This window comes from Notechis scutatus, chromosome 3, assembly GCF_049901735.1.
Source record: "Notechis scutatus isolate UNSWTSFEM ecotype Mainland chromosome 3, rNotScu1.2, whole genome shotgun sequence".
Lineage (NCBI taxonomy): Eukaryota > Metazoa > Chordata > Lepidosauria > Squamata > Elapidae > Notechis > Notechis scutatus.
Window position 1 is genome coordinate 57779894 of NC_142011.1, and position 27204 is coordinate 57807097.

General features: G+C 36.8%; 1 protein-coding gene across 6 annotated transcripts; it reads left to right on the forward strand.

Moving 5' to 3' along the window:
- The first annotated feature begins 23 nt into the window (after positions 1–23).
- On the forward strand, positions 24–26606 carry ARMH1 (armadillo like helical domain containing 1). Of its 6 annotated transcripts, XM_087960158.1 has the most exons (14): positions 37–232; positions 469–548; positions 4142–4380; positions 7510–7731; positions 8093–8161; positions 9021–9187; positions 12286–12482; positions 16072–16156; positions 17850–17972; positions 18874–18946; positions 20440–20569; positions 21434–21511; positions 24515–24629; positions 25114–26606. In XM_087960158.1, exons 4-14 carry the CDS (start codon positions 7526–7528, stop codon positions 25179–25181), a joined length of 1311 nt encoding a protein of 436 aa, XP_087816284.1. In that variant the 5' UTR covers positions 37–232; positions 469–548; positions 4142–4380; positions 7510–7525; the 3' UTR covers positions 25182–26606. The 6 variants fall into 6 exon arrangements, 5 of the variants coding, with proteins under 5 accessions (XP_026521439.1, XP_087816284.1, XP_087816283.1 ...); XM_087960157.1 differs by lacking the exon at positions 4142–4380; XM_087960159.1 differs by lacking the exon at positions 469–548.
- The last annotated feature ends 598 nt before the right edge of the window (positions 26607–27204 follow it).

Sequence of the window (27204 nt, forward strand, 5' to 3'; positions counted from 1 at the left end):
CCCACAAACAGGAAGGATGGCCGAGCGCGCGCGTGCGCGCGCGACAATTCTACCGCGCTCTCCCTTAGCAACTCGGAGGCCCTAGCAACCGAGTCAACCGTTCGGGCCCCGCCGCGGGAAGAGAAGCCGCTCGGATCCTCCGCTGGTTTGAAGAAGCGCATCCCGAGTCCGAAAAAGGGCGGAGCGGAAGCTCGAAGAGTTTTATTATATGCCGGGGACGTGATGCGTGGTGGTACGGGGAACTGTTATCTGAGGGAAAGCGAAGCGAGACGACAGTTGAAATCAATAGGGATTTTCAAAAGCGGAGAACGGAAAGGGAGGCTGGGCGGGCTGGGAGAGCACACTAGATACTGTCAATAATAGCCTGAAGCAGAGCAAGCTTTGGCGGGGGCGGGGGGAGGTTTCTTTAAGGCGGCCCTTAAGCAGTGGGAAGTTTTACAACTTCGGTTATAGTTTTGCCCTTCACAGCTGATCTCTGAGAAAGAAACAAAGGAAGAAGAGGAGCAAAGCAGGATACAAGTTGCAAGCGTTTGTCCCTCGATAACGAGGTTTTGTTTTTATACTTCTGTGCGCGCGTATACACACGCACACGAGAGTAGGTTTAAAAAAAAAAAAGATTAACAGAGCTGGAAGGGACCTTGTGCTGTAGGTCATCTAGTCCAGAAGTCTCCAACCTTGGCAACTTTAAGACTTGTGGACTTTAACTCCCAGAGTTCCTCAGCCAGCTTTTGCTGATTTTTAGTCCAACACCCCACCCTCCCCAAAAGCTGGAAACCCTACACCAGGGGTGTCCAACCTTGGCAACTTTAAGACTTGTGGACTTCAACTCCCAGAATTCCTCAGCCAGCAAAGCTCCACAAGTCCACAAGTCTTAAAGTTGCCAAGGTTGGACACCCCTGCCCTACACCATCTCTGACAAATGTCGGTCCAAACTCTTCTTAAAAGAAGAGTAGGGTACTGTGACCCTAACAACTGCATGGTTGAATAATTCTCACCACACACCTGAAGGCAAGAAGGAAAGCTTCTTGTTGGAAGGCTGGGGGCCAGTTTTCAGCCCAAGGTGTAGCAAAAACCCGACTGAATATTGTTATGGTTTCTTATCATACAAGAAAACCAGCTAAGTGATAAATAGCACCAAGACAACTTTAGCTCAAAATGCTAAAAGGGACTGCTCTTGATTTGCCACGCAGGAAGGGTTTTCAGGAAATTTCAGAGATGCAGAACACTGAGAAGTCAATAAATAAATAAATAAAGTCAGGGCAGAAGGCAGCAGTAAAGTACTAATACAGGTAGGCCTCAACTTACAAGTGAGCCCAAAATTTATGTTGCTAAGTGTGAAAATTATGAAGTGTGTTATGCCCCATTTTACGACTTTTCTTCTTCCCACATTTGTTAAGTGAATCACTGCTGTTGTTAAATTAGTACCATGGTTGTTAAGTGAATCTGGTTCCCCCATTGACTTTGCTTGTCAGAAGGTTGCAAAAAGTGATCACATGACCCTGGAACACTGCAACCGTCGTAAATGTGAGTCAGTTATCAAGCATCTGAATGTAAATCACATGACCATAGGTTTGCTGCAATGGTCTTAAGTGTGAAAAACAGGCATAAGTCACTTTTTTCAGTGCCATTGTAACTTAGAATGGTCACAAAGTAAATTGTTGTAAGTTGAGGACTACCTGTATATTGTTTCCAGGAAAATACTTGAACGTATCTATGAAGCCACAGACTGTTCACTGCTGTTGTTGTTTCCTGTTAACAAGTGAAGTTTCTAGCTATTGCTCTAAATCAGCATTCTAGTATACAGCTTAGTAAAGTTAAATCTAAATTGCTCTTTTTTGCTGGTAGTACTCAGCTATATCTAACAATATATTGTGCGTAATCCTTCCCCTCTGGGCCTCAATTATCTAAAAAGTTTTTGCATGGTCAAGGCTCAAGTCAACCTGAACAAATAAGACTTGAAGCAGAAGTTAGTTTTCAAAGAATAAATTGCATTAAAAGAAATGTGTGGTTGCCAACAGTATTTAAGGCTGTTGCATATTCTGAATTTAAAAAGCTGAAACAGAGAAATGTTTGTTTCATATTATACATAATTAAAATAAATGCATATGTTTGGAATAGCTATTGGTATTTTTTCTTACAGAACATTAAAAGTGAGATGAATTTTATCCAGAATACCATAACAGAATAATAGAGTTGGAAGGGACCTTGGAGATCTTCTAGTCCAGGGGTGTCAAACTGTATTTCTTCAAGGGCCGGATCAGCTGGTTTTCGGCCTGTTTTCGGCCTGTTTTCGGCCGGCAGGGTAGTGCAGGCCATGGAAGGTGAAAATGAGGTGCGGCGAGGGCACATGCAGCCTGTTTTAGCTAACAGAGGCACCACAGGCTAGTTCTTTCCAGGCTGGCCCCACGGGCTGGATTTAAGCACCCCATGGGCCAGATCTGGCCCACAGGCCTTGAGTTTGACACCTCTATTCTAGTCCAATCCCCTGCTCAAGCAGGAAAACCTGTACATGTGCACGTGCTGGAGTGCCAGAAAGCCGAAGACCAGCTGGCCGGTGTGGGCATGCCTGTTTTTGGGGTGTTTTTGGGGATGTTTTCATGCTTTTTTTGGCTTGAAAATGACCCCCCAAATGGCCTGGGTTTTTACTGTTTTTTGGGTCATTTTTGACTGTTGTTTTGGCCATTTTCAGGATGTTTTCATACCATTTTGGGGGCTGTTTTCCAGCACTCCAGCGCCCGCGAAAACCAGCTGGTGAAACCAGAGGAGCAGCTGGTGATGGCACGCATACCCACAGAGAGGGCTCTGTGTGCCACTTCTGGCACATGTGCCATATGTTTGCCATTACAGCCCTACACCTTTTTTTTTTTTAATAAAGTTTTATTTGGGTTTTCACACACAAAATACAAGTAAAACATATTTTTTGAAAATAGCATGGTCCCGGGTTGAACTTCTTTATACAGACACAAAACTCAGTTTTATGCTCCTTTTTGTATTCTATTCCATATCTTATACTATTGTACATTTTCTATATAGTTTTTCCCCTCTTTTAATTTTCTCAATTTTGATTATCTCATCTCAATTCAAATCATTATATTTATACTTTTGCCTGTTCTGTTTCAATTTCATATTATCTTTTCTCATTAAACAAATTTTCTCCTGTAGTTACTAATTGGAGTATGACACCTTTATATCTTTTAATTACATCCATTCAACTCTTATTTAAACTTCAATATATACCTTAAGTTTATGACCTTCAATATAATACATAATACATAACTTCCAATCGAATTCTGCTTGGCACATTCTTATAATACACACTATATTCTTAAAAAAAAAAAGATTGTAAATAGGCAGCCTTCAGGAGTCAATATATTTTAGGCATTATTCAAATAACTACAAATAATAATATTTGGAGAATTATACAGAAAAGTTTGAAAAAGGAATCTAACGAATTCAGGTTATAGTCTGGAAATATGTAGAAGTGTAGTTCCAAAATGCTATTTATCTAAAAATAATTAGTAAATGTGCTATGAAAAGAGAATTGTATAAGAAAATAGCCTACGGTACTCCTATCTGGATATAATCTCCATATCTCATTTCTTGTTAGCTAAATTAGAAAATGTAGTTAATGGAGGGATTTAAGAAATAGGGTAACATTTTATTAAATTTGCTAGAGCTGTTTCTGGGAAGACAGCCTAATTAAAATTAATAGAATTGCTGGTTTCTATTTCCTAAGATTTTCACATTATGACTGTTAAGCATTAAGATGAACGATATATTTTTCAACTAGTTGGATGTCATTAAAAGAACCAAATCTAGTAACAAGAAAATGGATCCTAGCACTTAGAAAATCTAGCTGGCTGATACAGTCTGACATATGTAATAATTAACCAATTTAACCTATTGGGTTGACGTTCCCAAAGGCTAAAGTTGTCATACTGAATTTATGATTATTTGCTCATTTTGTTCAGAATATACTATTTCTCATCATTAGGTTTCTTATTCACAGTGTGAGTGAAATCCAGTATAGAATCAGAAGAAATCTGTCTTGTGTAAAGGGACTTTATTTACTCGTTATTTCTTTTCTATCATTATTAAATGATTCTATTGCCTCTCCAAACTGTTCCTTCACGACTTCCAGTTTGTTCCTCATCGGTGTCGGTGCAGAATCCACGATCGTGTGCAGTTTCACCCGAGCTCACTTGCTGGAGGGTCCCAGTCGGGACCGGAACCACCCTGGTGGGGTGATGAAGAAGGGGAAAATCGCCTGGAGGGCTGAGGGGAGCCGCAACTCCCCTCCCTGACAGGAAAATCCCTCCCAAATTGTTCCTTCACTAACTGTCTGAAGGCAGACATAAGGACCTTGAAAGCTGCAAGATAGTAAGGAATTAAATTCCCCTTTACAATTCCTTTAGTGGAAAAAATGGAAGTTGAACTCTTAACTACATATTATTATGTATTATGTGGTATTAATTATTATCAATAATAATGGAATCTTAAATTGACACTTTCAGAGCTCTTATAAATATATATATTTATTTCAGTTTGGAGTGGATTTCTTTAGAATAGATTCTATACCTAGTCTTTTTTATCTACTGATTGTTTATCCATATGTTGAATAACTTTATTCTCTTTTTAAAATAGTTTTATTTTATTTATTTTGTCAAGCGATTATAAGATAACAGGTATAAGTATAAACATAGTTATGAAAATTTGTATCTATTGTGTGCTCTTGTATATTGTTATGGTTGAAGCTGAAGCATTCATTGACAGGTAGGACATTGCAATGTATAATTTTATATACTATACTTAGATTGGACCGAAGGCGGCGTAGTTCTAGGTTTTCTAGGTCTAGAATTTCAAGTCTGGTGGCATAAGGTATTCTGCAACAAGTAGAGGAGTGGAGAACTCTTCTTGTGAAATATTTCTGGACTTTCTCAACTTTGTTAATATCAGATACGTAATGCGGGTTCCAGACTGATGAGCTGTATTCAAGTATTGGTCTAGCAAATGTTTTGTATGGTCTAGTTAGTAGTGTGATATTACCAGAGAAAAAGCTATGTAGGATTAGGTTAACAAGTCTTAATGCCTTTTTGGCTATGTAGTTACAGCGGGCTCTAGCACTTAGATCATTGGAGATGAGTACTCCAAGGTCCTTGACAGAGTTTGGATCATCAACAAGGTCTTGACTATTCAGCTTGTATTTTATTTTCTGATTTTGATAGAACTCTTTGTTTACAAGGAAAATCCCATTATATGAATGTGGGCTTGTTTTAGGTATTAAAGTTCTTAGTAACTTTGAGGACATACAGTAGATACACCACATTGAGCTATTAATTAAATATGGATGGCTCATTAAAATTTGTATTTTTTTAAATACAAATATTAGTTATAAGTAACAGTTCAGAAATTTTCTGAAATGAAATGATGGAGACATGAACTTTGCATTTTGCTCTCTTGTCAGCACGAATATTATCGTAGTTATGACTAATATATTTTCAGTCACAACTCTTTGATTTATTCTGAACTTTTTTTTCTCCGTGCAAATACTCTGCCATAGACAAAAGCTCCTAATTTTATAATGGATTTCTGTGTTTTTCTTAGGACCAGTTTGGTTTACATAGGTTTAATGCTGACCCCAATTGTAGCTTTTTTAACTGTTAATACCAACATTCTTGTGATCAAATGTGAGTTTTTCCCATGTGTAGAACATAAATACATGGTGCAGTGTTCTTATTAAATATGCATTTATTATCAAGCTGCAAAAATTTATTTTAGTTTGAATGGGATTGAAAAAATACTGCACATTTATGAAAAATATTAAGATATAAGATAAAAGGAAACATGAAGAAACCAGAGCTGTGAATAATCTTTAGAAAAGGAGATTAGTGGAGAAATAATTATATTACTGCCAAAATGGCTGTGTAGGGAGTTTGTTTCGGCTCTATTTTAATTAACCATTCTGAGGCACTTAACCAGATGTGCCAAATTCTATTAGTTGGTAAATCTAAAACTGTGTAATTGAAAGTTGGCTTGGATTCTGGTCTTAAAATATTTCTGTTAAATATCAGAAAGAACAATACGGTAGTTTTCATTCCCGTTCAAAATCCTGAACCAGGGGATTCATCCAAATAATTTTTGGATTTTTAAGACCATTTGCGAAAATGTCAAAATTGAGATAATATATTGGCTACAATTAAGATATAATTAGTATACTTCAAGGGACACGGTGGCTCAGTGGATAAGACACTGAGCTTGTTGATCAGAAAGGTTGGCAGTTCGGTGGTTCGAATCTCTAGCACCGCATAACGGAGTGTGCTCCGGTTACTTATCCCAGCTTCTGCTAACTTAGCCGTTCGAAAGCATGTAAAAATACAAGTAGAAAAATAGGGACCACTTTGGTGGGAAGATAACAGCGTTCCATGCGTTTAGTCATGCTGGCCACATGACCACGGAGACATCTTCAGATAGCGCTGGTTCTTTGGCTTTGTAACAGAGATGAGCACCGCCCCCTAGAGCCAGAAACAATTGACACATATGTGCAAGGGAAACCTTTATCTTTAGTATTCTTCAGTGGGCAGATTGGGAAAGCTAATCTGAGAAAGTTAGCTAATTTGAATTTTAATGTGATCTTCGTTTTATTTATCAAAAACAAAATGAGTTTTTCTACAAGCTTGCCAATGTTTAAACTCATTCACATAAGAATAATTTTCTTATTGGCAGAATCTTGTTATCAGAGATGTGGGAAGATGACTTTAACGGGTTACGCAGTAAACTCTAAAAATCTTGTTTCATGAAGCTTTTCAGTTGAATTCATATGGGTAGATCGACAATACAATATTTTATTACATCAAACATAATGTTATGCTAGTTTTTTATTCCATCCGTTTGTTTGTAGTACCTCAGTTTACACTAAACCATAAAGGGTAAATTCACAAATCAAATTTGATTATAGACTCATTACATACAGTACTTGTAACGGCATCCCTTTATAAAATAACCTTTCAAGATTTATTGTTTGTTTGAGTCGGATCTTTCTGTACTTATTATATAAAAATGTCTATTTAGGGTTCAATATAATTAAAGTTACAGTTTTTTCTTTGATTGATACATATTAGTTTTATTATGCATATATTTTTGTATTGATGTGTGTGTGTACGTGTGTATAAGCACACGCTTCAGTGGCATGATTTTTGAAACACCTAAGAAAATGGCTGAGACCTATCTTAACTAAAAAGCCCTGGGAAAATAGATTGAAAGAAATGCTTTTACCGCGGTAGAAAGGCTTTGCATGCTTGGAATAAAGTTATCAAATATAAAAATGTGTGAGCAAGTTCATTCAAAAATATGAAAGTGTGCGGTTATTTTGCAATGCTGTATATGAGGAAACTTAGAAAGGACCTCTTGTCTGTGTAAGTCATCAAACTAGATAGAATGTCTGAGGATTTTCTGAGGTTGCAAATATTAATCTAATAAAGTCTTAATTTCTCTTTTTTATTTTCTCACTAGAAAAACCATATCAGACATGACTTCTATAAAGGAGCAAGCGGCAATCAGTAGATTAATAACTTTCTTACAAGAATGGGATAGTGCTGGCAAAGTTACTCGAAAACATATTCTTGAAAATTTCATTCTTGCTAACCAAGACAAGACTGGTCCAGAACTTGAGATAGAATTCTCGCAGGGAGCCAGTTTGTTTCTGGCACGAATAACTGCCTGGCTCCGGCTAACGTATCCATTTGGACAATTGATGGTCAGGTAGAACAAGAAAATACTATGAAACAATATTGAAATTACCAGGATGGGCTATATATTTAATTACACCAAGAAACACAGTTTTGAAAGTTGTAGTCTCAGATACAGAAACAAACTCTGAAAGGGCATTCACTATTTGTATTCTTTCATGGCAAAATAAATAGCCTGTATGATAGTTTCTTAAAGCTAGCAGATTTACTATAACATACATATAACTTGTTAAGCCCAGACACGGAATTTTTGTAAATACTTTAAAAAGAACAAAGAAAAAATAAATTCAACTAAGGTTTATTCAGCAGAATATATTAAAATAAAAGCCTTAACTAAGTCATAATAGCTATATGTACGGAACATGTCTGGAACAACAGTTAAAATCAATTGGCATCTTTCTTTCAGCTGCAAGTGGGTGAGTAAATGTACCATTTTCAGGAGTTGGAGGAACCTTACAATGTTTAGTCTTCTATGTTGTTGAAAGAAGGAATGTTCTTTATGTTCTCCTTGTGCTATCAAAGGATACACAGGTAGCTCTTGACTTATGAGCCCAAAATTTCTGTTGCTAAGCAAAATAGTTGTAACCTGAGTTTTGCCCCATTTTATGACATTTCTTGCCACAGTTGTTAATTGAATCAGTGCCGTTGTTAAGATAGTCGAGGACTATCTGTATTGGAAGTTCTCTTCTGCATTTTCTTGTTTGATGAATCTCTGTTTTCTGCACTTTGCTTTCTGAAGACATTTACTTATTTATAAGTTTTTGAAAATAAGGTATGGTTACCGTTCTAAATATTCTTAGGTAGCATCAAGGATACATTGCCTGAATAGTAGCCTATCCCAGATTGGATAAATGTTATATAATCCTTTATGATACACTTGCAGATTTTATTACATTTAAAAATCATGCAATGCAATTGCATACCAAGGATAGAAGCAATTACAGAAATAACCCTTGAAAGCATTTTGATAAAATCTGAACTACTATCCCCTTCAGTTTGTTTGGATGGGATGCAAATTGCTACAAGTTAAATTGAAATTGAAAGTTCTAATTTTTTGTGATAAAAGTATTGCTAACTTGTATGTCATCACAAAAAAGAAAAAAAAACATTGAGAATGATGACAGTTTACTGAGAAAAGGCATCATTATCTCTAAGAGTAAGTGAAGTAGTGTTAAATAGTATTCTATGTATGCGCATGCATGCACGCACACACACACACACACACACAGAGAATTGCCATAAAGCCTGTTGCTTTGTTCTTTAAATTTTTTGCAGCCAGCGGTATCTTCTTGAATTCCTGGAAATTGGTGGTATCCTCACATTATTGGAAATACTTGGGCTGAAACAAGTGAAAGAGGAAGACAAAATGGAGTCTGTAAAACTTCTTCAGTTAGTGGCAAAATCTGGCAGGAAATTCAAAGAGCTTATCTGTGAAAGCTATGGTAGGCTTATTTCAACACCTGTTGTTTAAGAAAAGCAGTTTGAGGTATCAGGATAATTATTTTCTCACACAATTAAAATCTTTCCTGTCTCTGAATTGAAAGAAAAGAATTGCTTCCCTTTTGTAATTCAGCAGAATGATAAATCATTTCAATGATTCAATTTACATTAAAGCACTGGAAGTCTTTGGTCTTCATAAGAATGATTTCCTTCAACAAGGTATTATGGCTTATTTTTCTTTATTGCAATATGTTAGACTTTAGAGCATGCATAGAGTTAATTGAAACATAATTCCCTTTTGAAATTGCTACAAATTGCTAACTTTCTGAAATTCCCTTTGAGCATTCCAACTACTAGAATATGAAATTTAATTCCATTATATATCTCTAATCTGTATACAGTATCTATGTATCTATATCTACGGTGTGTGTGTGTGTGTGTGTGTGTGTGTTTCCAATATCTCTATATAGCATCCATTCAGTTCATCCTTTTTTCTAAAATATGGATACATATCGTAACATTAGAGACCACCAGATGCTGAATCACAAATTCCCATAGTCCCAGCCAGTTATGAGGATGCTGGATGATGTGATTTAACAACATTTGGCATCTATTCATAAGGAACACTAATTGTTGTATAAAACAAAACACAAGAGTTTGTGCAACTGAGATGTAAACCCAATCGAGTTAGTTGGATTAACTTTGCATAAGGATTGTAGGCTTTAATTAGCACAGTTTCAGAAACTTGTCTATTTAAAAAGCCAGATATTGCAATGAACAGTTCCTTGCTTCCAAAACAACATATATACACTGCTCAAAAAATAAAGGGAACACTTAAACAACACAATGTAACTCCAAGTCAATCACACTTCTGTGAAATCAAACTGTCCACTTAGGTAGCAGCACTGATTGACAATTTCACATGCTGTTGTGCAAATGGAATAGACAACAGGTGGAAAGCATAGGCAGTTAGCAAGACATCCCCAATAAAGGAGTGGTTTTGCAGGTGGTGACCACAGACCACTTTTCAGTTCCTATGCTTTCTGGATGATGGTTTGGTTACTTTTGAATGCTGGCAGTGCTGTCACTCTAGTGGTAGCATGAGACGGAATCTACAACCCACACAAGTGGCTGAGGTAGTGCAGCTCATCCAGGATGGCACATCAATGCGAGCTGTGGCAAGAAGGTTTGCTGTGTCTGTCAGCGTAGTGTCCAGAGCATGGAGGCACTACCAGGAGACAGGCCAGTACATCAGGAGACGTGGAGGAGACCATAGGAGGGCAACAACCCAGCATCAGGACCGCTACCTCTGCCTTTGTGCAATGAGGGATAGGAGGAACACTGCCAGAGCCCTGCAAAATGACCTCCAGCGGGCCACAAATGTGCATGTGTCTGCTCGAATGGTCAGAAACAGACTCCATGAGGGTGATGAGGGCCCTACGTCCACAGTTGGGGGTTGTGCTTACAGCCCAACACCATGCAGGACGTTTGGCATTTGCCAGAGAACACCAAGATTGGCAAATTCGCCACTGGCGCCCTGTGCTTTTCACAAATGAAAGCAGGTTCACACTGAGCACATGTGACAGACATGACAGGGTCTGGAGACGCCGTGGAGAACGTTCTGCTGCCTGCAACATCCTCCAGCATGACCGGTTTGGCAGTGGGTCAGTAATGGTGTGGGGTGGCATTTCTTTAGGGTGCCGCACAGCCCTCCATATGCTCGCCAGAGGTAGCCTGACTGCCATTAGGTGCCGAGATGAGATCCTCAGGCTCTTTGTGAGACCGTATGCTGGGTTCCTCCTAATGCACGACAATGCTAGACCTCATGTGGCTGGAGTGTGTCAGCAGTTCCTGCAAGACAAAGGCATTGATGCTATGGACTGGCCTGCTCATTCCCCAGACCTGACTCCAATTGAGCACATCTGGGACATCATGTCTCGCTCCATCCACCAATGCCACATTGCACCACAGACTGTCCAGGAGTTGGGGGATGCTTTAGTCCAGGTGTGGGAGGAGATCCCTCAGGAGACCATCCGCCACCTCATCAGGAGCATGCCCAGGCGTTGTAGGGAGGTCATACAGGCACGTGAAGGCCACACACACTACTAAGCCTCATTTTGACTTGTTTTAAGGACATTACATCAAAGTTGGATCAGCCTGTAGTGTTTTTTTCCACTTTAATTTTGAGTGTAACTCCAAATCCAGACCTCCATGGGTTGCTAAATTTGATTTCCATTGATATTTTTTGTGTGATTTTGTTGTCAGTACATTCAAGTATGTAATGAACAAATTATTAAATAACAATATTTCATTCATTCAGATCTAGGATGTCTTATTTTTGTGTTCCCTTTATTTTTTTGAGCAGTGTATATAATCTGTACCATTTAAGACAAATTTGATATTTTAAAAAATGAAAAAGTATTTAGGAGATCAATCATTATTAGGATTGTAGAATTAAATTATTATCAAAAACTATTTAATGAGAGCATTTTATCAAGCTCATGTAGGATTATGGGAGGGGACTGAGTCCTTTTTCTCCACTAATGTAATCCCCCAAATCATCTGCATTCCACAGCTATTGATATTTCCGTTTTAGAAATGTAATGTCTATCACTTACACATTTAATGTCATGCTGTTTGTCTCTCATTTAAATTGAATCCTAACCTTTATGCATGACTTTATGGTATTTTGTAACTATTAGTAGCAGAAAGAAAAACTGCTCAAAATGTAGTAGAAAAAGAAAGCATTATCGATAATATAGTGCAAGTGTCAAATCCTATATTGCCACATAGACATTGGACCTACAGCATTATATCCAATTTCAGAAAAGAATTCTGATGGGAAAAAAGTCCCAATACGTCATGTCACTGTGACGCTGCGAATTTGATAGCCCTGCTCTATAGCCTTGTTTTGGTTGCAGTCTGCTTGATACTCATCAGTTCCTATATAGAGAGAATCCTTGCCCACAATGTTTGGCATAGTCAGTATTATTTACAAGATGTTTTCATTGGTTAATTGAGATTGCTGATGAGTTCAAAGGAACTCATTACTGGCAGATTTTTCTTAACCTACTTGTTCAGAAAGCTTTTTCCTACACAGGTGTGCGATCAATTGCTGAATTTTTTGCCACTTCCAAGTCAGAAGCAACACAAGAGCAAGTGCAGATTCTTCTGGATACATTAGGACACGGCAACCCCAAATATCAAAATCAGGTGTACAAAGGGCTGATTGCTCTTTTAAAGTGCACTTCTCCCAAAGCCCAGCAGCTGTCACTACAAACACTCAGGATAATACAGGTCAGCCAAATAAGTGGGAAGTGGGAAGGTACTTGTATGCAACCTCAGTTTTATGGATTGTATATAATTTTGTTTCCTTTAAATTAGTTGATAGATTTGAAAATGCAGTGACCAACAGTAATAAGGTGTAACTGTCAAGACATATGCTCATAACTGAGAATGAAATACAGTAGAAAGCTTTTTATAGCTACACTGTGAGTAGCTACATCTTTGGACCGTGACATTTCTATTATCTTAGCCATGATTTTAGAATCAGTTTTAATTTTAGCATTGTCACAGTGTTATAGGGTTCTTTTTTTGAACTGAAAGTGTATTTTGCAACATGAGGGTGGCAAGTGAGAGAGAAAAAAGACTGGAGACTTTTATGCTATTTTTACTATTTATAGTGAGGCTGTTTAAAGCAGATATTTATAACAGGTATATACAATGTAATTGGATCTCAGGCTTGCTCCTAAATATTCCCCCAGAGATTATCCCCCACTAGCTCTCCTGCTTTGTCCCTGTTTTACTCATCTTCCTTCCTCATTTCTGGGTTTACCAAGAGGAAATGAGAAAAAAAGAACCTGATGGATTTACTGTAATATGCTCAGCACCGTTGACTTTTCTCCTGGATTTCCTCAGCCAAATGCCAACTGCTTTTCTATTAGGGGAACAACCTCTAATAAGAGTCTTTTCCCAGTTAGTCCCTAGGGACCAGGGCTTCACCAGCGATGTTAATCCCCTCCGTTCTGTCTTGAGTCTTGGGTGTTGATATCTTCTCCCTATTCCCTTCTTCCAGGGAAGTCAGCCATAGATTTTTCTTCTCCCTTCTCAACCAGGAACCGGCAACTGCTTTGCATACTCACTGAACTTCACTTTCCAGTCTTTCTTTCCAGCCCCTTTGTTTTGCACAGACCTTTTCTCTCCTCTCCTTTTTTTAGTTCTCTCTCCATTTTTTTTAGTCAGACCAGCAGCATGGTCACCAGCAGCTAAAGAGATGGGTGCTCTCCCAGGGCTGTAGTTCCCCGCACCTATATGCAGACTGGACCAATAGGATGCGGTTTCCACACCTGCATTTTCTAGCCATAAAGAGAGTAATGAATTTATTATGCATAAATTTCAGTAAAACAGAATTTGTTTCCCCTGATGTCTAAAATGTTATTGAATTGGTAATCATGGAAGGGAAATCATGGAAGGGGTGAGGGATAATCTCAGAAAGAAAATACAGTACAAAAATGCAAGGTATGATGTAGGAACATCTGTAGGGCAGTAAAAAAACATCCAGCTGATGGCCAGAACTGCATGATTGTAGGGCAGACAAAAACATCCAATTGGTGGCCATCATCTTGACTTCTTTGACATCCCACTCCAACCTGGATATGCCCTTTGTCTAAGCCTAACTCTTACAGTGTCTGGTTAGCAGTGTTGCCTATGGATAATCTTCGACTTAAGACCAACATTTCTCTTGCAAAGCAAGACAGTTGTAAGTTTTACCCCATTTTACCACCTTTCTTGCCACAGTTGTTAAGTGAATGATTGCAATTGTTAAGTTAGTAACACTGTTAAGTGAATCTAGCTTCGCCACTGACTTGTCAGAAAGTCGTGAAAGGTGATCACATAACCCTGGAACATTGCAACCTTCATGAATACATGTCAGTTGCCAAGGTTACAAAAGGTGATCACATGACTGTGGGAATGCTGCAAAGATTGGAAGTGTGAAAAACGGTCATGCATCATTCTTTTCAGTGCTGTTGTAACTTCGAATGGTCACTAAACGAATTGTTGTAAGTTGAGGATTACTTGTACATTTAGGCTTTGCATAATTCTCATAGGCTGTATTATATTGTAATTCCTTCTGACCTTGATGTTTTTCATTCTCCCATTCTTTGTTTTCTGGTGCATATGTGTTGTGTGAATATACACACAAACACATACATGCACACATATGTCCTACCTATCAATTTAGGGAAATAATGTATATTTCCAACAAAATGGGTCTGAAAGTCTGCTATAATAAATGTTCATATTTAAGTCTTTGTACAACTATTTATTTATGCTGTACCACCTGAATATATCTCCTTCTCTGAAACCCAAATTGAATGGAATTGGTTTTCATATCTGAAACAAATCTTGTCTAATAAAAATACTTAGGGCCACTGACTTGTCATAGCAATACATGTTTGATTTGTAGAAGAGGGATTGACATGTGATTTGCTAGTCAAAAATAATTATATTATTTGAAACAGAGATGACAGTAAAATCCTTTTGCTAAATGTTATGTCAATATCTTATTCAGCAAAAACGTGACAATTAACAGAACTAATGCCAGGAAGTTGTTAGCTGCTCAACCAAGATTTGCCTTTCATATCCTTAGTAAAATTAATTTTAAGAAATCATGGGTTCAAATCACTACTCAAATAATAACCACTGGACGTTCTTCAGCCAGCTACTATTTTTCATCTGAAGAATGACATAACTTCAATAAAGATAAAATGTAACTGTGCCTTCTGGCAACTTGCACCATTATGAGGGTACTCCATATCTGGGGAAATTTGACTTTATTGTTCTATTGGACATGTGAAATATTTTAAAACCATTGTGCATAATTCTTGAAATTTATGCTCTGCTTTAATATCTACTTAAGAGTTCTTTGCCAGAGGTATTTATTTCTCAGGCATATTTCTTCAATGTGCTTAATTTTTAAAGTACTTTATATGCATGCTTTTAATGATATATGTACCTGCAAAGGTAACTTCAGTGAGTGGCACCATTTGCCATTATACATTTACATATAATTTGAATATTTATAATGTATTTATTAATCAAATTTATATAGCCTCTCCATTTCATGAAAAGTGACACATGGTGATGTACAATAGGTGATTAACAAGAATACATAGGTATATAAAAACAGGCATTTAAAATAAAAAAATCAGCATTAAAATAGAGATTATTAAAACTAAAAATATATAGGATACCATTACTGTTTTGTCTCTTGCAGTTTGCCTTGTGTCATCTCCTGATACATGGTTTTTAATTGTTTTAGTCTTTTGTGTTGTATGCAAGATTGTTTTATTTTTTGGCTTAGTTATGTTTTGGCATTCTTTATGCTACCCAGACTCACAGATCAGAAATAAAATAAATAAAAACACTAAAAGCAGGTTCAGAATTGTTCAAGGCAAATAGGTAATATGTGGTAGAAAAGAATTCAGCTTTGTTGGTCAAAGTGGTATCTACTGGAACATGCTAAATCTAAATATTTACATGCTTCTGACATGTATTTTCCAAATTAATTGGGCACATGCATTCCCTCTCTGAGATATATGGGCAGTTCAAAAATGTGAAAAATAAATATAAATAAATAAATAAATTTGGAGTTCGAACCTGAATGGCTCAAGGTTGACTCAGCGTTCAATCCTTCTGAGGTGGGTAAAATGAGGACCCAGATTGTTGTGGGCAATATGCTGACTCTGTAAACCGCTTTGAGAGGGCTGGAAAGCACTATAAAGTGGTATATAAGTCTAAGTGCTGTGCTATTGCTATTCTAATATTATTTCACAGAATCCAATTTGGGAAATAACGCTCCTCTATTTCTTCTTTAATTTGCCAGTCAATTGTGGGGAAAGCCCATCCGAGCATTGTTGATTCTGTGCTGAGTGTGCTTCGCTCTCTGAATTTCGAGGTACAATATGAAGGTAAAACTTTGCTTTTTTGGCATTCATTATCCAGATGTTTTCCCAGCTAATTTCTCAAGATTCTTTCAAACATTGGAAAATATTCCCTGTATCTGTTTCCTGTATTTACATGTACATTTTGGAGGTCATGTCTTTAGATTGAGAAGTGTAATTTAGCATCAGTTTCTCAAAATTTGTTAATGAGCAGTTGTAAATTACAGTTATTCTCTTTTAACTACATAAGTATGAGTTTATTTGAATCTATAAGAACCACAATATTGCATATCTTAATTGGAGTTTTACCTCTTGTTTATTCTACATTAACAGATTTTATAAAAATCTCTTATGTATATTTCCTTACCTTTCTACATTTTCCATTAGTCCTAGCCTATATCGATCCTAAAAGCTAAGATATATATCATCAGGAATGTAAAAGGGGATGCATGCATCCTCTATGAGTGCTGTATATTCTTCCTCTGGATATGATAATAATGTACCGTAGTAGTTGTGGTAGTTTATTTGTTGATTAATCTTGCAGCCTTATCAATAAAATAATAAAATAGAAACCCTGGTAAATCATTGACATAAAAATTAAATAAACACTAGGGTTAGAATACAACCCTGTCTGGGGTAATAACTTATATAAATTCATTATTTATTTTACTACAAATAGATTTCCTTGATTCTTTTATATTTTCACTTTTCATCCACTGTTTTGCTTTATACAGTATTTCAAAATGAAAGGGATTGTAGTGTGCAGCTTGATAGTATTATTTTAGACTTTCCCCCTTAATTCTATTTTTTAAAAAGACATTTATACTGTGCTGATTTCTCTCAATAAAGAGGTCAGAACACAAAACACACTGTAAGGGCATGTCCAATTATTGGCTGGGAATTCATGACTGAATGATCATGTCATAATGATCTTTTTATTAAGATAAATTTTAGACTGCATATAGCTTCATTTTTAATAGATACTTTCATTAAACAAAACAAAAATGAATTATAAGTTTTTGATTAATTTGTTTTAAAAGGACTTAGTTCTCCTTAAGGGATAAGATAGAAAATCTAAAGATAAATCGTATCATAATTGTTTTACCCAGTAATAGCTGATTGTGACAAGGGCTGGTTATGCTATTTTGAAATACCTTTGTACTGATCAGTTGGTTGCTCTATTTTTTCCCCCCTGAAAACAGATTTGCAACTTAATGACATGACATCCAAAGTATGACATCCAAAGTATTATTCTTGGCTGATCTTGCAAGCTGGACAAAGTCAACCCTAGATAGTACTTGAATGGAAGGCTACCTCCTGTGTTATGAACTAAATTATCACTTTATAGGTTTTTTTTTAAAGCCATGCTGGGAGAAGTAGCAATCCACGTTTGTAAGGCTGATATGAAAATTACATGGAAGTAGTTACCAAGAATTGAATTCAAACAGGGTGTGTCTTTAGTATTCTGTAACTCCTCCATCATTATAGGCCATTATAATATCTAATGTTCCCATGCATATTTCATATATGTCAGTATCCTTAATAGCAGACCCTTTTTAATGAAATAAGACCATAGCGAACCAGAGCTAAATGGTATAATGGGTTCTGTTCCATCCACCAGAGTCTATGAGAAAAACTGAGACTGCATTGTATAAGAGATACTATCTAATTAAAACTAGCTTGTGGCAAAATAGGAATTTTGATACCTTCCTTCTTGTAGCTATTCAACTGATCAAGGACCTTATGGCCTATGTTGTGCGACCAGCTCTGCTAAAAGGCTTGGTTTCATTACTAAAGCCATCAAGGCAGGAGACAGCCAAGATGCAAGCAAGAATTTTGGAAGGTAATATTGTGGTATTTCAATTTGTCTGTATGGAAGATGGTTCCTACTTTTATACAGGTGGTCCTCGACTTACAACAGTTCATTTAGTGACCAAAGTTATAATGGCACTGAAAAAAAGTGACTTGTGACCACTTTTCACACTTACAACCATTGCAGCATCCCCATGGTCATGTTATCAAAATTCAGATGCTTGACAACTGTCTCATATTTATGATGGTTTCAGTGTCCCAGGGTCATGTGATCAGCTTTTGTGAGCTTCTGATAAGCAAAGTCAATGGAGAAACCAGGTTCACTTAACAACCGTGTTACTAGCCTAAACTGTAGTGATTCACTTAATTGTGGCAAGAAAGGACCTAAAATGGGACAAAATTCACTAACAAATTTCTCACTTAGCAACATAAATGTTGGGCTCAATTGTGGTCATAAGTTGAGGACTATCTGTAGTTATATCTGTATTTGCATGAGGAGAGGGGAATATTTTGCTATCAGAGGAAGCAACATATATGTTATCTAACTAAACTTTTTACCATTGGTCCATCAGATTCCAAATCTTCAGAAACTTAAGCCTGCAGTTCTGAGGAGGTAGATCCCATTATAAAACTTCACCATTGATTATAGTTGCATATGCTGGGAATCTGGGGACAGGACTGTGTTATTCAAAGGAAAACAAACAACATTGCTGAAAGAAAAAAAAATCAAAGTCCCTACCTTTACTACTGAAATGAAAAATAGCTATACAAGTCTAATACTGCTGCTGCTTAAAAGGTGGAGAATTTGGAAATGTTTTTCTTGGGAAATCTGATTAAGAATGTTCTACCTGGCTCCTACTCAAATCAAAAACAAAACTTTGGAAAAGCTATGAGGTACTGCATTTGATTTCTATATTATATCATCTGTTCAGAAGCAGGCTCTTTGCGCCTGATGGAATCCTTGCCAGCATATGTTCAGCAAGCTGCAGCAGCCAAAACCATTGGGTAAGAAATTTTTAGTTACTGGAACTGTCTAAATATTTGAAATAACTGTTCCTCTAGCAGAAGAGGTACAAGGAACCACCAGGTCCAAGCAAAAACCAGAACACGTATGATACAGACACCCTTCAGATACCTTTTAAAGAAAAACAGTACCGTATTTGCCGGCGTATAAGACGACCCCCCCCCACTTGGAGGCATGTTTTTCAGGGCAAAAAAGTCATCTTATACGCCGGCAAATACGGTACTTGTTTTCTGTATTCCTGCTTGGTATAATGGAGAAGGCCATTGTTCCTATAATGCTTTATAATTCTTTTATCACAATTACAAAGGAAAAGGAAAGGAAGCAAATACTGTTTAATGGGATGGATATATTTAAATATTTGTATCTTTCAATTTATAAAATGTTATTGTAATGGAAGAGAGAAAAGGGTAGTTCTGGAGGAGGGGATAATTAAATAATTGAAATAATTAAGACATACTTTTTTAGAAATTATATTGGTCCAAATTAATAATGAAATATCAGTAGTCATTTACAAGGATCAGTGTAATTGTAATATTATTACATATGGCAGTTTTATTAAATATGGACAGTATTACTGAGTACTTATTATTTTGTCTGGACCTCTGTTGGTAGCCTGACCATGTTGACATGTGATTAACATCGCAATATGGACAGCATTACCATGCACTTATTACAATGTTATTCTACAGAGACAGTATTATTGAGTAGTTCAGAGCTTTATTGATATCCTGAAGAAGGCATATTTAATTGTTTAAATTATCATTGTTGAACGGTAAAGTGGTTATTTAAATAAGTGATTTTTAGGTGGTGTTAAATCATTTAAATTATGCAATGTAATACATGTTTTATAGTAGAGTGCACAATGTGCACAACTCCGCTCAAGGGCTATATCAGGCTTTGCTGCACTCCCAAGTGGAGGGGGAGCCCTTTTTCTTTTCTTTTTTTACTATTTAAAAAAAATAATTTTATTATTTTTACTGATAAGTGATAGTAGCAAAATCTGGTCCAATTGCTGCTTTTTACTTAGAAAAGGGTGCAATCACATTTAAACTATGCTGTTCTTGTTATTATTTCATCTTTTTAAAAAAACTGATTACAGGATTGTTATTTTTGTTGCTGCTGTTGTTACAGGGGAAAGAGCAAATGGAATAGTACCAAAGAAAATCTGATGTATTTATTTATTTAGTGTTCTGTGAGATTTGTGTAGGTTTAAGGGGCTAAATAGATTTTGTAGAAACTCCAAGCAGCCCTTTGTTCTTTAATGACCCATTCAAAAAGATAGAGAAAAAAACATTTCTGTCTCACTTGTTCTGAGTGCTGGGAGGGGCAGGCTATGTGTAACCTGCATTATTTGAACTATTACTTCATAAAAATACTTCAGTGTTAAACTGAAACACCAGCCATTCATTCAGACCTTACAAAACCGGTCTGTGTTAGTATTTTAGTTGTAAACTATTCAATATTCCCCTCCCAGAATTCTGGCCCAGGAGTCTAGAGAAGTGGCTGAGGAGCTGATCTTTTTGAATGTGGTACATGGCCTTATGTGTGCCATGGGCAACAAGGACCACACCAACGGTCAAAGACAAGCTAGCATCACATTAGAGGCAAGTACCATTTGGAACTAAGGGATGACTGGATGTAGCTTATTCTTGTCATTTCTGTAACTGAGTTTGTATATGCATTTGGGATTATGGTAGTTGAACTCAATAGAAGCAAGATCAAGCTATGACAAAGTACAAGATGGACGGGGAGGAAACATGTTTGTGTAGAAAAGGGATTGCTTCCATATTTAAGTAAAGCTGGCAGAATGATATTCCTATAGTTTTTGTTTTAAAACTGCTGATAGTGAGTAAAGCTCCCCTCATCTCCCTCTCCACTTTAACAAGCACATGAAGTGAAAAACAAAATACCAACTAAACCTGCCTAAGAATTCCTACATAATGCTTTAATTGAGCAAATAGTTTGAAAGGGAAACTTCATACAGTGATTTAGTACAAGTGAAGCATCCTTTGAGAGAAACCTACTCAGAAAGAGAGAGTTCAATCCTAGATAGTGGCAGATGTTTCTCTGCTAGGGCACAAAGAAAAAATACCTGCTGAAAACATTGCATGTGGTGTCAGGAAGGACATCCAGCCAGTAAATGCTCAGCTCCATCCAGTCATCTCAACTCTTCCCCAAAGCGAGGGCTTACAAGGTCATAAAAAAGAGGTTTTTTTAAAAGCATTCTTTCCTTGAAGTAGTTGCTACTGTTTCAAATGCTGCCATTGCTTGCTTGCATATGCACACATAGCAAGAGACCCAGCAAAAAGGGTTGCGATAATGATACAGAAACGAATTAGCTTTCCAAATGACACAGCTATTTTATTAATTCAGGCAAGAAGGTGCTTTGGAAAACACTTCGTATATGTTTCAAATGTTTGCAAAATTGTGATGCTTTTTCTTATAGCTGGACTGATGTTTCCTTGTAGTATTTTGTACAGATGTTTATAGTGATTGAGAACTACGTTCGGAGGGCCATGGGAGAAAAATTGTTCGAGCTATTCATGGTATGTGTTATCAACCCTGTATATATTGTGCTTGCCTGATGGATTTTCAATTTTAAGTACCAAGTTTTATATTTTAAGGGCAGGATTAAGGATTAAAATCAACATGTATTTTTAAAACATATTTCAATAGCTGCTAAGTGCTATATCGCATTAAGGACTATTCAACGAGTAGTCCTTAATGGGTCTAAGTCTACATGGAGGGAAGTAAGCAATGGGATGCTACAAGGTTCCGTCTTAGGCCCAGTACTTTTCAATATCTTCATTAACAACATAGATGAGGGACTAGAAGGGGAACTTACCAAATTTGCAGATGACACTAAGCTGGCAGGAATAGCTAACACCCAAGAAGATAGGCTCAAGATCCAGATGGATCTCGACAGACTAGAACACTGAGCCATATTTAACAAAATGAAATTCAATGTAGAGAAAAGTAAAACCCTACACTTAGGCAAGAAAAACCAAAAATACACATATAGACTGGGTGAAACCAGGCTCAATAGCAGTTACTGTGAGGGATCTTGGAGTCTTAATGGACAACCAGGTAAATATGAGCCAGCAGTGTGCAGCAGCAGCCAAAAAAGCTAATGCAATCCTAAGTTGCATTAACAGAGGGATACAATCAAGATCAAGTGAAGTTCTAATACCACTCAGTAAAGCCTTAGCAAGACCACACCTAGAGTACTACATCCAGTTTTGGGCACCACACTATAAAAAGATGTTGAGAGTCTAGTAAAAGTACAGAGAAGAAAAACCAGGATTAAGGGACTGGAGACTAAAACATATGAAGAACGGTTACAGGAACTAGGCATGGCTAGTCTAGTGAAGAGAAGGACCAGGGGAGACATGATAGTAGTGTTCCAATATTTGAGGGGCTGCCACAGAGAGGAAGGGTCAAGTTATTTTCTAAAGCACCAGTAGGCCAGACAAGGAATAATGGATGAAAACTGAACAAGGAGAGCTTTAACCTGGAAATAAGGAGAATCTTTCTGCCAGTGAGAACAATCAACCAATGGAACAGCTTGCCCTTGGAAGTTGTGGGAGCGCCATTACTTGAGACTTTCAAGAAGAGATTGGACTGCCATCTGTCAGAAATGGTGTAGGGTCTCCTGCTTGTGCAGGGGATTGGATTAGATGACCTACAAGGTCTCTTCCAACTCTGATTATGTTATCTGTTATCACTGAGGGAAAACAGACTAAACAAATACTACCATGACAAAAAAATCAGAATATCAGCATTTAATAAAATCCAGATATTATATATATCTTTAAAATAATTATACTAATTTTTCTAAAAAAAAGTTGTTTATATTGGTACAGTGAAAATAGCTTAATATTAATGTATAAAATTATTCTATTAACATAGTAATATTTAAAGTCTACATTGCAGAGGGATGTACATTCAGAGAAATTTAACTGACAATATTGAAAAGGACATTTCATTAAAACAAAAAAATGAGTTTTTGCTAACTTTCTATTCCCATCTTTCCTAATTACATTCAGAAGAAACATTATTCTCCTCTCCCTGCTAGGTATTTTTAAACAGTCCCTAAATCTGTTCAATTTCGATTTTGTTTTGCATGATTGCCTCACAGCAGTAGTGGTTTCTAGATTTAAAGAAAGGTAAGAACTTCAACCTGGCAAGGCATAAAACCAATGCTGCTCAGCAGTGGCTATTGGATAAACACAACATAGGCATAGGCTTAAGGCTAGGAAAAGAATGGCCCAAAGTCCATTGACCAAAATTGGTGGAAGAAGCTTAACAGTGGGACAGAGAGGTAGAAATAGTGATTTCTGTTGTTTGCGTTAGGCATATGACTATATGACTTTATTGTCCATTTGTTTGCAATGTCATTATTTTCTGGCATATCCCTACTCCAATATGTTGTCAAGTTTGCAATACTGGCTTGCTCATGGGTGAATATTCTCTCGCTCACAGAATTCTTGCTATACAGCTTCATTAACCATATTTAGCAGAGGTTGCTTTGCAATTTTGGTACACGCTGTATTATAATTGAATTTGTTTACTTGGCATATTTTTCCTTTCAAAAGTCTTTAGAATCTTCTCCATTTCAAAATAATTCATTAATGGGGGAGATCAAATTATGCCCTGGTATTTATTTGTATTAACAGCTCTTTCAAAGGGAACTGACTGCTTAAAAGGATAAAGGACACATCTGTAAACCTATGGAACATAATGTCTGTCCATAATAGTGTGCCATATTAAGTAAGCCTTGTCATTTTATAATCATTTGCAAAAAAACTCCCTGTAGAATGTTGAGAATCCAGAGACAAGACCTGGATTACTACCAATTATGCATAAATACAACACATAGCATGCTGTAGATTGAGATCAAAGGCAAGTTAATTATCTAGATAAGATTACTGAAATCTGCCATTACCAAGACCAAGAGTGGAAATATTTTGCCTCTCAGATGTTAGGAAACTGTAGTTCCCAGCAGCCATATAGATTTAATTGGAGTTAAAACAAAGACTAGTTATGATTACAGAATTGGCTAAGCGATTTACATTACTTTATTTCTCAGTATTCTTCTGGTGTATGGAATATAATTGAAAGGTGACAAGACACTGAGTGAGCACATGAAAAACAGATTTTTTCCCCTACTTCATTAGTCACAGTCGGCATGTCCAATGTGATCAAAAGACTGAGGCCATCAAACCCCCAATTTAAAGACTAGGACATTAATCTGATTCACATATGCATGTTCATGTCTAATTAAACTGCAGCATAACAATTACAGTAAGACCTGTTAACGTTCCATTGAAAAAGCTTCATATGCTTGCCCATGTATCAAAGTGAAATCAATTGATGCACTTGTATGAACTTGCTTTGTTTCCAGTAATTTGTGCTATAAATAATTATCATGGGATTCGAGTTAGGAAAGTGTGTAAAGAATTTAGTGTTAATGGTTTTGTGACAGGCAGACACAAGTCATTCGTGAATTGCATGTTTTCAAATTAAAATGGACATTTTCCTTTTCTCAGCAAGATGCTGCAAATTTGTACTTGAATATGGACGCTGTACAGGCTGATATACTTGCTACCAATATAGTCAATATTCCAGCAGATTGTTTGGCTAAAGGAGAAACTTCTTTTACAGGTATACTTTTTGCAGTCATGGGCAAAAGTCTACAAGAAACATGTATACAAAATTGTATATACAAGTTATGGAATTGTAAATTCTCCGTTGGTGCAGAATCAAAAAAGCATTTAACACATAATTTACTAAATTTATAAACTGCTTAGATTAAACAAGCAATAAAAATATAAAAAGCAGCATTTTTATATATCCTTTTGTATGTATTTGTGTATATAAAACCTGTGGAAGGAAATACCAGCTGACAACCCAAAATGGATAAAATCATATCTCTGTGATATAACTTTATGGCAAAAAAACTGATCTATAGTCATTTGATATTTAATTTCTGCAGCACCAATCTCTGATCTGAAATGAACAGTGTTCATGTGTATACATAGGTATGCATATACATACATGCTTAAAATTAGTTCAATGCTTCAGTAATAGATTCAAGACTAAATTGTTTTGGGTTTTTTGGACTGAAATTATTTTTCTCCCAACCTAGAGACAGAATCAAGCCCTGAAGAATGGCAATCTGAAGACAGTGAAGTACTTTCTGAGCCACTTGCTTAATTTCATTCAAGTATTAGGCTTATTGTTGATTTTAATCTTCTCTCCATTTTTCTGCGCCCTTTGCAAAAAGTACCTTTTTCAAAATCTTTTACTGCATCCCTGTGAAGAAAGAATGTAACTGCAGTGCAAACTGTGTGGCATTCACGACATTGGGACAGATGATTTCTATTTTCATTGACTAGATAATTACTTGACTAATTTTCTCATCTGTTGCAGTACGTACTAAGCTCATCTGTTACAGATTGTACTAAACTATAGTTCCCATAATCTCACAACAAATAGCAATGGTTCAATACCACTGAAGGAGATAAAGCTTATGAAAATTTAAGGAACAAAAATGGCTTTTACCATTGGATAATTTTTGGCCAGTTTTATAGCCCAACCTAATTCATATCATTATGAATTATATATTAATGTGGAACAGCTCCTTGTACAACTAACCTACCTTCTAAAAGAGAAAATGGAATATCTATGTTAAATAAAATTGCATTGAGTTGTTGAATTTAATTTGTACTTCAAGGTTATACTTACCTTCAGATTAATTTATTTGCTTAAATAGTTACATGAATACATACTTTCTGCTGCATTCTCTTATAGCCTGTATAACCAAGAACATAATCTTTCCAATTATACATACGTTTGCTAAAAGTCATCCTTAATGCACAGTAGGTAGCACAACTTGACTAAATGTTTTAAATCATAATTTTCATTATTCCAGCTGTAATGAGATTACTTACAATTTAACAACTGGAATACAGCTGTCTACTCTGAAAATAGTTTTTCCTCAAATTCATAAATTCACTCATCAAATTCATAAAGATCATTTATTTGGTCTGAAAATAATTGAAACATGACTCATCTTTTCTAACAGCATTCATTATTAAAAATATATGCTTTTGAATCAGATCAGATAAAGGAAGGAAATAGACTGAAGAATAAGAAAGAAGAATATAAGGTATAGGTGTTTGCTGATGGTCTTCTTTGTTGAAGAACCAATGGAGTCAGGTATCTATTTATTACAAGAATTAGAAGAATATGGAGCGGTAGCAGGACTAAAAATGAATAAAGATAAAACAAAAATAATAACCAAAAATTTGACAGAAGGTCAGAAAAAAGAATAGGAAGGAAATTGGGATTACAAAGTGTTAAAATACCTAGGAATTTGGCTAACAGGAAGATGCTCTTCCATAAAAGAGAATAATTAACATGAAACTATTTTTACAGATAAAGATCTAAACAACTGGGAAAAATTACAACTATCATTATTAGGCCAAATAGGGGCATAAAAATGAATATACTACCAAAATTATTATATTTCCAAACAATACCTATAAAATTGGATAATTTTTTTTCAGGATCTAGATAAGACAGTTATGAAATTTATATGGTTGGGGGAAAAAGCATGAATAAAACTGAAGATGTCACAAGATACCGTGTTTCTCACAAAATAAGGCCGGGGCTTATTTTTTTTTGACCCCCGAAAAAACGGTTAGGCCGTCTTTTCAGGGGTGACTTAATTTCTTCTTCCACCTAGAGCGCCCCATGTGCACGTATCTCTCCATGAGGCCGTTTCAGCTGACGAAAGCTCCCCAAAGGCAGAGTCACCAGTCACTTTGGGGCAAGGCGTGGCTGCCCGCGTCCCCTCGCCATGAGGCAGTGTCTTTTGGGCGATGGAAGCTCCCCAAGGGCAGTCACCAGCCACTTCAATCGGCCGGTAGAAACAGCCTCGGGGCAAGCACCCATGCACACTCCCCTCGCCACGAGGCCGTTTCTATCGGCCAGTGAAAGGTCCCCAGCTGCTTCGGGGCGAGGCGTGGCTGCCCACGGGTCGCTCATGACAGGAGCATCCACGCCACACTCCCTCGCCATGAGACAGTGTCTTTCAGGCGATGGAAGCTCCCAAGGGCAGTCACCAGCCACTTCGATCGGCTGGTAGAAGCGCCTTGGGGCGGCGCCCATGCAAACTCCCCTCGCCCCAAGGCCACTTCTACCGGCCGATCGAAGTGGTTGGTGACTGCCCTTG

Coding starts and splice junctions, on each gene's coding strand:
- ARMH1 (XM_026665654.2), top strand. CDS start 7,526: ATGACTTCTATAAAGGAGCAAGCGGCAATCAGTAGATTAATAACTTTC. Junction 17,973..18,873: donor GCAAGCAAGAATTTTGGAAG/GTAATATTGTGG, acceptor TCATCTGTTCAG/AAGCAGGCTCTTTGCGCCTG. Junction 21,512..24,514: donor AATTGTTCGAGCTATTCATG/GTATGTGTTATC, acceptor TCCTTTTCTCAG/CAAGATGCTGCAAATTTGTA.